The sequence below is a fragment of the Periplaneta americana genome, chromosome 10 (assembly GCF_040183065.1).
Source record: "Periplaneta americana isolate PAMFEO1 chromosome 10, P.americana_PAMFEO1_priV1, whole genome shotgun sequence".
In the NCBI taxonomy this organism is placed as follows: Eukaryota; Metazoa; Arthropoda; class Insecta; order Blattodea; family Blattidae; genus Periplaneta; species Periplaneta americana.
Window position 1 is genome coordinate 95,947,274 of NC_091126.1, and position 12,263 is coordinate 95,959,536.

The following is a 12,263-nucleotide window of genomic DNA, read 5'->3' on the forward strand; positions in this document are numbered from 1 at the left end:
AGGGAGCTAGAAACAATAGACTGTGACGGTACTATTTTGCATTGCCTGTAACGAGGCGATATTAGCGATCCTAGTGGTGAGCAACTATCTAATGTTTGCATATTTACTACCTATTGAGCTTCGCGACTGTATATACTAGACTGTGATATAACCATAGAATGTTTGCATGGTTCAGAAGTTATACTGTAAAATATTCTGCCTTTTGTTATATTTATTGCTGTGTCGTGGTTTTGTTTATACCATTTACGTGGAAAACGTAAAACTGTAAAATGATCTGATTTCATTTCAGAGCGGAAATAAAGTCTCGCACCTTCTAGGAAAAAAATTTAGAACACTTCATTGCACAATGTGGCATAATTATTTTTCGGTCCCCAGTTTCCCAGTTAAATTTGTGATTGTCCTACTGTTTGAATGGTATTCTTTCTTTGAATGTTACAAAAACAGTTACTTTTAAGTCATCGTAATTCAATGTATATTCACTTCGTGAATGAACACTAATATCTGTTTTGCTTTACCCAATCTAGCATTCATATCTTTCATGAGAAGTAAGTCATCATTATTTGGTATTTTATACACGGACGTCATTGTATTTTTACTAACATTTCTAATATTAACCTGGCTATACCTTTGGATTACCGGTTGAGAAACAGAAATACCGTTTGCTACCCCCTTCTACGACTGGAGTTCGATGATACTGGCGTAGGATACAAACAAATCACTCTATTAGGTATAGGAGGGAAGAAAAGTAGTTCATCCATATACGTAAACTAGGAAATATCGCGATTTTGAGTTTGATAATTTTCATTAGGTTTTTGTTTAATCAAGATACAGTTCAGTATTAACAATAAGTATTTTTAATCACGAACTGAGCTATCCAGTCGGACGTATTCATTATGCAGTGTATACTATACTGTCTACAGCACATTAGCGTACAATATAGAGAATGAAGTTACATTGAAAAATAATCATAATATGGATATTTAAACATATTTTTGAAAATGTTGGCCCTTCATTTCGATACAGGCTTCACTTCTTTTGTGCATGTTATCGCACTATAGACTACTGTACCTAATTCCAATTACCAGTTTCGTCCTTCGTACTAGTAACGCATGTTGAAATAATTCTGTACCTACTCTACAGCGTGTTTCAAAAATACGGGGCATAATTTCAGGTATGTATTTCCCACATGTAGACAATCAAAATAGTTCATTACAACATGTGTCCGGAAATGCTTTATTTCCGAGTTATGGCCTTCACAGTTATGGCAGAGATACACTTCATGTACGGTAAGGCGGACGGCAATGCTGCGCTGGCTCGTCGTTTGTACCAGGAGAGGTACCCACAGCGACAATGTCCAGATCGGAAGACATTTGTACGTCTCCATTACCGCCTGTGAGAGTATGGAAAATTTAACTCTCCTGGTTTGGGAAGGGGACGACCAAGATCTACAACTCCAGAAGTACAGGAGGAGATTCTGGAGGCTGTGAACATGACTCCTTCTATCAGCACACGAAGTGTAGCGTTGCAAGTCAATGTTCCTCATACGACTGTCTGGAGACTGTTGAAAGAGTATCAATTGTATCCTTATCATTTGCAACGTGTACAGGCCCTGTCACCAGCAGATTACCCTGCACGAGTTAGGTTCTGCCAGTGGTTCTTGCAGCAGTGTGGTGTAAATCCGAACTTTCCTGCCTTAGTATTATTTACAGATGAAGCAGAGTTCACAAGAGATGGCATAACAAATTTCTACAATCAGCATGTATGGGCGTATGAAAACCCACGTGCAACTGTTCCATCTCATCACCAGGTGCGGTTCTCCCTCAACATGTGGGCCGGTATCATTGGTGATCGATTAGTTGGACCCCATGTACTTGTAAACAGACTTACGGGGCGGGCGTACACAAACTTCCTGGAAAACACCATACCTTATGTTTTAGAAGACACTCCGCTGATCAATCGTCAACACATTCACTTTTTGCATGATGGCGCTCCTGCACACTTCAGTCGTACGGCTCACCGGTACTTGGATCGAAGGTTTCCTGATCAATGGATAGGTAGAGTGGCCCAATTGCTTGGCCTCCACGCTCACCTGATCTGAACCCTCTCGATTTCTACTTGTGGGGCCATTTAAAATCATTGGTTTATTCGTCTCCGGTGCCTGATTTGGAATCCCTTCGGAATCGAATTGTGGCATGCTCTGAGGACATACGCAATACTCCTGGAGTTTGGGATCGTGTTCGCAGGTCAATGAGACATCGATGTGAGGTCTGTATTCAAGCAGGAGGTGGACATTTTGAACATCTTCTGTAATGACAACGACCTGCGGAAAGAAAAACGTTCCGGTGAATTTCGATGTTGTGAAGGCTATAACTCGGAAATGAACATTTCCGGACACATGTTGTAATGAACTATTTTGATTGTCTACATGTGGGAAATACATACCTGAAATTATGCCCCGTATTTTTAAACACCCTGTATAAAAGAGTACCTTACGTACTGTAAATTCAACCTTCATTTCTGCCCGATCCGAAAAGATAAAATTACTCAGACATGCTATCTACTGTCCGTCCAAGTGGTTTTGTCGTAGTGTCGCAGAAAGGGGGAAATCACGTGACAGTTAATTACTTAACGAGGCCCTTTTATTTAAGTTATTTTAAACAGTTGTGTAATATTACGTAGACGTCCAATTCCTAACAGAAAGTAATGTTTTCAGAAAAGAGCTAAGACAGCCCAGCCACTAGCCTTTACAGAGGGGCGAGCAGAAGCGAGTGGGGGAAACCGGGATGCGACATAGGCAAACGGACGACAGTGCCTGTGCGAAAATATTATTCATTATTGAGAGCTCTCTCGTCACTGGAAAACGCGAACATATTTCTGGAACTTACTACACTCACTAACTCAGTACTATTCACTATGACCGTAAGGCGACTTTGACTGCATACACAGCCTTGGTTCTGTGTGGAGGACGGTTGGAAGTTTACTAATAAAGAGGGTGGGCCAGAAGTACATTCAAAAACTCATGTACAATAAAAATTGAAGTAAAAATAAAATGATGTCCTTGTACTATTTCTTATATGAGGCTTGGAAGCAATTAAAATGGCTTTCCAAACATGCCAGATTTATGGACTCTATGTGGTGGGATTGCCACCTGTACACTGTACACAGCATTTCCTCTGTATTTGGATGTTGCAAAGCCTTCAAATAGGAGTTCATTCCTGAGTCTGCGCCTGGCGGCTTGAAGTACACTGTTCCCGGCAGAGTCGGATATTCATAACCGACATAATCCCTTAATTCAGGCGTATAGACTGTTCATGTATATTACAATAGCCACCTACATTAGTCATAGACTATGTTGGAAATGATGTCCTTTTGCCGCCACATACCTCTGAAACCTTTTAAGAAAATTTGGATTAATATGCATTATTTCTTCTGAAATTGCTGAAATTTCCCTTATATTGTTTTTCATTTCTTACAGCGTATGCGAGTTATTCCGATACACTTTATTTCATTTATTTTTTAAGTTCCCCATAAATAGAAATTGCATACGGTATTACAATAATATTCACTGCAAGATCTCGAAATTAATGTGTCTTATAAAAATAGCCATGCACCACTTTATTTGTTCAGGAATTGAAGCCACGTGATGATGTGAAGGGAGTAAATTTCTGCAGTTGAGTGTTTAGTAACGTTAATAATGGCTCTATTGATCCATGTTTAATTTTTTTTTTTTTTTTCGCGGATGAAGCATGATCATGTAGCGACACAGAACAACAGAAACTGAAGTGCAGAAAACCCTGATCATGTACACGAAATGCCATTGCATGATCAAAATTTGGTATGTGGTGCACTGTGAATACTTACAGAATTATAGGGATTTATAGACTATTAAATACTGTAAATGCGCAGAGATACGTTGGTAAAATAATCACACCATTCCTAGAAGAATTATGACATTAATGAACATAGGCATTTTTCAACAAGACTCCGCTAGTCATTGAATACCTCCCTCGAAAAAGGGTGTAACTTCAAATTAATGCAATATGTGACTTCGGTGGAAAAAGTAATTTTGAAGCTTTCATTTATAACAATAAATGAATGCATCCAATAGCTCAATAAACTTGTATCCTTGATTAATCAAATGGTTCTGCTAGTAAATATAGGCGTAACGAAATATTCCACTCAAATTATTTTCTTTTAATCTGCAACGTGTGTTATAGATTTGTTGGTTACACACTTATTCGAGGAAGATTTTCAACAGCTTGTCTCTCGTTAGCATTACTTGCAGAAATTCTTGAGATAGGGTCATAAAGAAGGGAATATGGCCAGCGCGATGTGCAGATTTTACCGTATGCGATTTCTATTTCTGGGGAACTTAAAAAGATAAATAAAATATAATGTATAGGAATAACTGGCATACTTTGGAAGAACTCAAGAACAATATAAAAGGGGATTGCATAAATTTCAAAAGAAAAACTAATACGTGTTAATTCAAATTTTCTTACAAGTTGTGAGAGATGTGTGGCAACACAAGAACATGATTTTCGAACATCTTTTATGACAAATGTAGGTGATCATTGTACTTGTAGTTTGCATAATTGGCAATGAATATCCGACTCTGCCGGCAAATAGCGTGCTTCCAGCCGCCACAAGCCGTCGCACACTTAGGGATGAATATCTATTTGAAGGTTTTGTAATTGAAGAGGTGGATTCCAAAACCAACTAATTCAAAAAACTACTTTTTTCAGGAGAGCAATAAAATTGAAACAATTATTTTGGAGCTGATTATCTGAATAATTTATGTTGTACCACATCCGTAATAACATAGATATGACATTACGAAATGTATGTGGCATTTACGTTTATATCTTACAATTTATAGGCGCGTGTTTTTTTTTTTTTTTTCAAAATTGCACTAAATCATGACTTAGTTTGATTTGGAAAAAAATTCAGAATATTTCCCTATACTGGTTAATTCAAGCATACTGTGTTAACTAAAAAAAAATGTTGCACATATTTACTATTAAATACTGTAACGTTGTAAGTGTTAGTTTTAACATGGACTATTGGTCCACATCTGTGGAGTAACGGTCAGCGCGTCTGGCCGCGAAACCAAGTTACCTGGTTGAGGTTTCTTCCGGGGTTTTCCCTCAATCCAATACGGGCAAATGCTGGGTAACTTTCGGTGCTGGACCCCGGACTCATTTCACCGTCATTATCACCATTTCATTCAAACGCTAAATAACCTAGATGTTGATACAGCGTCTTAAAATAACCCAATAAAATAAAAAATAAAAAACATGAAATATTACATTTTCCATTTACAGAAATAAAGAATAGAATTTTATTGCAAATGCTGTGTTAACTGAAAAAAATGTTACACTATAGGTATTGTGACAAATACTTTAACTTATTACATACTATTAGTTGTAACGTAGATTTTACACTTTACATTTACAGAAATTGAAAATGGTTGAGTTGAATATTGCAATGTTCTATTTTCACTGAAATTGAACTGAATATGTACATGTCAGTTTCAATATTAGATTTTACAATTTTTTTATTTTTATTTAAACAAATGGCTTTTCTTCGTCATACATATAAACAGTATTATCATTATTCCCTTCAGATTTCTTCAGTGTTTGTTCATAAAATTGTTTGGCTTTACTATTTTCCTCGGAAATGTATTTCATCAGCTTAAGAACGTCATTCCTTTTTTCAAAGCTAATACTTACTTACAAATGGCTTTTAAGGAACCCGAAGGTTCATTGCCGCCCTCACATAAGCCCGCCAGCGGTCCCTATCCTGTGCAAGATTAATCCAGTCTCTATCATCATATCCCACCTCCCTCAAATCCATTTTAATATTATCCTCCCATCTACGTCTCGGCCTCCCTAAAGGTCTTTTTCCCTCCGGTCTCCCAACTAACACTCTATATGCATTTCTGGATTCGCCCATACGTGCTACATGCCCTGCCCATCTCAAACGTCTGGATTTAATGTTCCTAATTATGTCAGGTGAAGAATACAATGCGTGCAGTTCTGTGTTGTGTAACTTTCTCCATTCTCCTGTAACTTCATCCCTCTTAGCCCCAAATATTTTCCTTAGCACCTTATTCTCAAACACCCTGAACCTATGTTCCTCTCTCAGAGTGAGAGTCCAAGTTTCACAACCATACAGAAGAACCGGTAATATAACTGTTTTATAAATTCTAACTTTCAGATTTTTCGACAGCAGACTGGATGATAAGAGCTTCTCAACCGAATAATAACATGCATTTCCCATATTTATTCTGCGTTTAATTTCCTCCCGAGTGTCATTTATATTTGTTACTGTTGCTCCAAGATATTTGAATTTTTCCACCTCTTCGAAGGATAAATCTCCAATTTTTATATTTCCATTTCGTACAATATTCTGGTCACGAGACATAATCATATACTTTGTCTTTTCGGGATTTACTTCCAAACCGATCGCTCTACTTGCTTCAAGTAAAATTTCCGTGTTTTCCCTAATCGTTTGTGTATTTATTGTTTAATGTTACATCAGGAATATTAGTAGCGAACTGCAATGTGCAACTACAATAGAAGGACTGAAAAAACGCGCCAAACACTGCTAAGTCAGCTGTGTAGATAGCCAGTGCGCATGCGCACCGACTTAGTTGGGTATGGAATAAAACAACAGTTGACTTAGTTGGATTTGGAAAACACCGTCAATTTTGACATTGAAAATCGACATGCCTTAGTTGGATTTGACTTATATTCTGTTATTAGAATTGTGTAACATGTATAGGAGAACACACTAAGCAGCATAGCTAAAAATCATCAAAAATATACTTAGTTGGTTTTGGAATCCACCTCGTAAATTAATACCGCCTATTCAGTCGCCAGAACCGTTGGTTTTAAACATAGTGTACCAACGGAAAGCGAGAATGTCATTTTGGTGGGAAAGGCTAGAGTACACATCACTACCCCTTACACGTGAAAGAATTTTGTCAATATCCATTTTAATGTTTCAGAGCGTAGTGGCAAGAACTACGAAGCAGATACGTCCAGAGTTCGCTCCCAATCATGTTCAGAAGATACCGAGCGAAACATCTCTCGAATTCCTGGATTCAAGTCAACCACAAGTTGTGTGAGAGACGTTGGGGTCACGTGTTCTGTAGTAACTCGGGAAGTTGGTGTGTCTCCACAACGACCAAAATTATGCAATGCGAAAACCAATACACATAGCACACTTCGACGAATGAGTTTGAGTGGAGTGAAGATAGACGAATTCCTACCAGACCCGTCTTACAACCATATTTCGAGTCTTCAACGAGCCAAAATTTTTACTGTTTCTCAAGTTAATTCCATCAACATTGAGTCAATTCCTAAAACTGCATCAACAACGTCCGCTACAAACACCGACCTTGTGATGGACCAGGTATTTTCGGATGTCGAGATGGATGAGTGCATCAATAAAGCCATCGAGTTACACCAGAAGTCCTTCAGTAGCAAATTTCATCCAGAGCAAAAAAGGAACTTTGGAGTGCAAGTTGACAAATTGCCGGAAATTCCTCCCGTGTTACTAATAGTAGAGAGAAGAGACGTCGCAATTCAGTACGAGGATAATCTCCATTGTAAAGAGGCCTTCAGTCAGACTGAAGACGTGTCACGACGACTTGTCGAAGTTGGTGTCTTAGCGAGACCTCGTTATTTTGAAACTGGAGTTGAGGTAAAACCTAAAACAAGAGATGTCGGCATATCAAACAGTAGTGTGAGTGACGTCGAATGTGACAAGTGTAATGTGAAGAAACGAAGTATTGGTGTTGGAAACCGTTATTTCTCGAATCCAGTGTCTGAAGACGTGTCAATTTCTCTTAGTAACATCGGAATAACGCAGAATAAAATTTCCGATTTGTCAGTTTCGGTCAAGAAAGACACAAGAACTATTGGCTGTGGGACAGCGAGTAACACTCTCGCCTCCCAAAGTACTGACACGGATGACCTTAATGCTGTCAGAAGTCGAGATTTTGGGGTCAATACGGCGAAGAGAAAACTAGTAGACGCTGCGGTTGGAGGTGAAGTAGATCGTAGAAATTCGGGTGCTGGAGTGTCCGTGTGTGATAAATGTGACGTAACAATTCAGAACGTTGCTAAGAATATGTTAATACAAAACAGAGAAACAAACACACCTAGTCCAAGTGTTACAGTTGTAGTTACATCGACCACTTCCAGCAATTTGAAGACAAGTCCAATTACAACTCCTTCCCGCATCCCCAGGCCAGCCAGCAACACCAAGAACGAGAAACGTCGGATCCAGAGGCAGGACACTTACACCAAAGTGGAAGTTGGTGCAGTGAACGAACGTGGCACAGCTGGTCTGACTCCGGAGAAACACAGGTACGTGTATTTGATACTACAGGAGCAACGAATGTAGTAGGCCTCTAATATATTAAGCATGATTTTAGACATTTGCGATGTTCAGTGTGATTAGAGATATTTTAGTTTTTGCAGCATGTTGTAGATATACAGGGACATCGTTTTATTTTTACTTCAATTTTTATTGTACCTGAGTTTTTGAATGTACTTCACTCCCATCCCCTCTACTATTAAACATCCAACCGTTCTCCACACAGAACTGAGGCCGCGTATGCAGTACTGAGTTAGTGAGTATAGTATGTTCCAGAAATATGTTCGCGTTTTCCCGTGACGAAAGAGCCTTCAATATTGAATCATATTTTCGCACAGGTACTGTCGTCCGTTTGCCTACGTCGCATCCCGGTTTCCCCCACCTGCTTCTGTTCGCCCCTCTGTAAAGTCTACTAGCTGGGCTGTCTTAGCTCTTTTCTGAAAACATTAATTTCTTTTAGGAATTGGACGTCTACGTAATATTATACTACTGTTTAAAATAACTCAAACAAAAGGGCCTCGTTAAGTAATTAACTGTCACGTGATTTCGCCTCCCCCTTTCTACGACCCTGCGACAAAACCACTTGAACGGACAGTAGATAGCATTTCTGAGTAATTTTATCTTTTCGGATCGGGCAGAAGTGAAGATTGAATTTACAGTACGTAAGGTACTCTTTTATAGAGTAGATATAGAATTATTTCAATATGAGTTACTAGTACGAAGGACGAAACTGGTAATTGGAATTAGGTGCAATAGTCTATAGTGCGATAATATGCACAAAAGAACTGAAGCCTGTATCGAAATGAACGGCCACCATTTTCAAAAAATGTAACAGTACAATATACACTGCATAATTAATACGTCCGAATGGATAGTTCAATTCGTGAGTAAAAACACTAAGTGTTATTACAGTTCTGTATTTTGATTAAACAAAAACCTAATGAAAATTATCAAACTCAAAATTGCGATATTTCCTAGTTTACATAAATAGATGAACTACTTTTCTTCCCTCCTATACCTAGTAAAGTGATTTGTATTTTACGCCAGTGTCATCGAACTCCAGTCTTGGAAGGGGGAGCAAGCGGTGTTTCCGGTTCTAGACCTTTAATCCAAAGATATAGCCAGGTTAATATTAAAAATGTTAGTAAAAATAAAATGATGTCCCTGTATATAGACTACATGTAGCTTTTCGTAACTAAGAATCACCTTCATCCTGCCTTACCTAGCAATGAAACCTATACGCAACTAAAAAATCTGGATGTTCCTGTTCAAAAATCTCACACCAACGTATGTATTGTAGTAAAGCGAATCTGTAGAAAAATATGAACGTGTAGGAAGAAATATTTATCAGTAATATTTTACTATATACATACAGAATATAAGAAAATTGAGTCCCTTTACGCCTGAAGGTAATTGGTGCTTGAAACAATGGAAGTGTTCAATATTTTTCTATTTATTCCAAGGTTTTTGCAAAAAAAATTACGTTTCCAAACATTAATATTTTCAATTGACGTAGTATGCTCTTAACAGCTATCTCTTATTGTGTTTGTCGTACTGTAGTTGCTATCATAATTAAGTCAGACTCAACCCCCCCCCCCCCGGCGAAGGAACATTCTAATGACAAATGACATAAAGATCAGTTGATTTTAACCTGTTATTCTTTTTTACATAATCAGTGCACGTAAATCTAAAGAAACCAGTACGTGTAGTAACTTTGTAATGTAGTGTACCTCTAATCGAATTGGCTGATTCATGACATATTTACGATCATATTTCCATATTCACCTGTCTTCGACCTATACTAAATGTCTTCGACTGACGTCTTTGGGGCTGTTTCAACATTTCTGGCTTCTTCTTTAACATCTACTAAGATCTTCTGTACAGAATAAAATTAATATAAAAACATTGATTTTTGGTGTATAAATTCGTTATTTTATGTATATATTTAAACCATCACTCCGACACCAGTACATACGTACAGTACCACCTGGCGGAGGTTTCAGTACCTACAAGGAATTTACCGTATTTGCTCGCGTAATTTGCGCACTTTTTAATCTATTTTGACTGTTTGGAAAATTGGGGTGCGTAAAATATGCAAATTTTTCAAATTAGACTTCTTGATCTGGATATTATTCAAGTATAAAGTAATTAAGAATACAGTAGGCCTACTTTTGTCACCTAAGACTACTGATGAACTTGAATTATAAATAATAATTAAATTGGGTATATGACAATCATAATGAATGCAAAGTACATAGCAGACGTAGCATTCTCAATAGGCAGTCTTTAATTGAGCACATTGTACGAGTTTGTAGGCCTATAGGTGGTTGATCGATGCATTCTTCATGTTGCGGTGACAACTGCACGATACCAGTTGAACAGTAAAACTTGTCACAGTCACTGCCCTTAGGGGTAATTTACAAGGACAAGCATCAGTGTTGAAGTAACGTTATTTAGGGCTTCTTTGTGAAGCAGGTAGTTGAGTTTGGTACTAGTCAATGAACAATGCCGTGGAATGCAAGTATTGGCTATGGAATTTGGGGAAGGAAAATTCATACTACACTGAAAAAAAAATTGTACGTAAAACTTGTGCGGAAAATACACGAAGCAAAATTAAAATTTAAAATAATCCTTTAAAAATTAGGGTGCGTAAAATACGCGGTGGCGCAAAGTACGCGAGCAAATACGGTAGTTACATTTATTTGCCGACAAGGGCAGAGAGACAAGTTGTAAACTCACCGACTCAAAAGCCATCTCATATGTAACTAAGGTATTATTAGGATGTGAGAGAGGAGAAATTTGGTCCAGAGGCTCTAATTTAGGCTTAAAGGATTTCAACGTGTCGGAAAACTCCGACACGGGACACACGGATTAAAATCCCTCCGGAGGACTTGCGCCCCGGAATTTTAGCGTCCTGAAAATCCATCAGCCTCAGCCGGGTTTGAACCCGCAAACCTTGGGTCTACAGGAGACCGCGTTACCCCTAGACCACTGACCAGTGACAAATTCCTTATTAAGGGTGCTAAATATATACATTGTGTGTAGGTCTATACGCTGTATAATAAAACATAGGAAATGCCATTTATTCCTAGACTAGACTGCAGTTCGAAAGGCGGTCGGCTGCTATATGCGCCGTAGCATTTCTGGCATGTGGCGTCACAAGCTTGTACAGTGGAACCAATCGGAATCAGTCTCTAACAAGTACTTCCCAAGTTCGTTTGTTCACGTGTGAGTGTTTCAATACACTGAATAAGTAAAACTAACATTTACTGTGTGTGTGTGTAAGATACATAAATGGAAGAAGAGACTGTAAAAAGACAAGTATTGCAGAGGCAGGCGCGGAAAATAGTGTTAAGGTGTATAATTATTTTAAAAACATTGATGAGCAGAACGCTGCCGGCCATCTTGATGCTGGCTGCAACGTTGCCAACGTGCAAGAAATGACTGCAGAAGCATGTGGTGTGGGATTGAGAACCGTGCAAAGAATATTATTAGTGAAGGAAACAGGGTTTGTTTGGTGTCATGCTTACAGTAATAAACGGCTAAGTTCATTATTGTCTTTTGATAATTTAAATTATCTCCTGTGCCATTTGTATCCCACATGCGCGTGAAGTACGATGTGGCAATGTTGTACGCTGCCTTGCCCTCACTATCTGTCTCTCTCGACACGAACGCTAGCAGACTACCGTCTTCCGAATTGCCGTCGACTTTACTAAGTCCGATACATGCATGTCCATGTCATGGCCTCTGGGCAACGGGTACACGTGGTGTACACGTCTTTGGGTGTACACGGCTAAGTGTTGTAAGGACAAAAAAGAGTGAGTTTCTGATGCTTTAAAATTGGGACCTATCAGCTAAGGGAGACAACCCTGACA

General features: G+C 38.5%; 1 protein-coding gene across 5 annotated transcripts in view; it reads left to right on the forward strand.

Annotated features, from left to right (window-relative positions):
* Positions 1–12,263, forward strand: part of LOC138707912 (KN motif and ankyrin repeat domain-containing protein 1-like) — a 437,992-nt gene that overhangs the window by 283,910 nt on the left and 141,819 nt on the right. For all 5 annotated transcript variants that reach the window (XM_069837957.1, XM_069837958.1, XM_069837956.1 and 2 more), the window contains one exon: positions 7,013–8,378. In XM_069837957.1, coding sequence (XP_069694058.1) covers positions 7,013–8,378 — 1,366 coding nt within the window. The remainder of the gene's footprint in view (positions 1–7,012; positions 8,379–12,263) is intronic.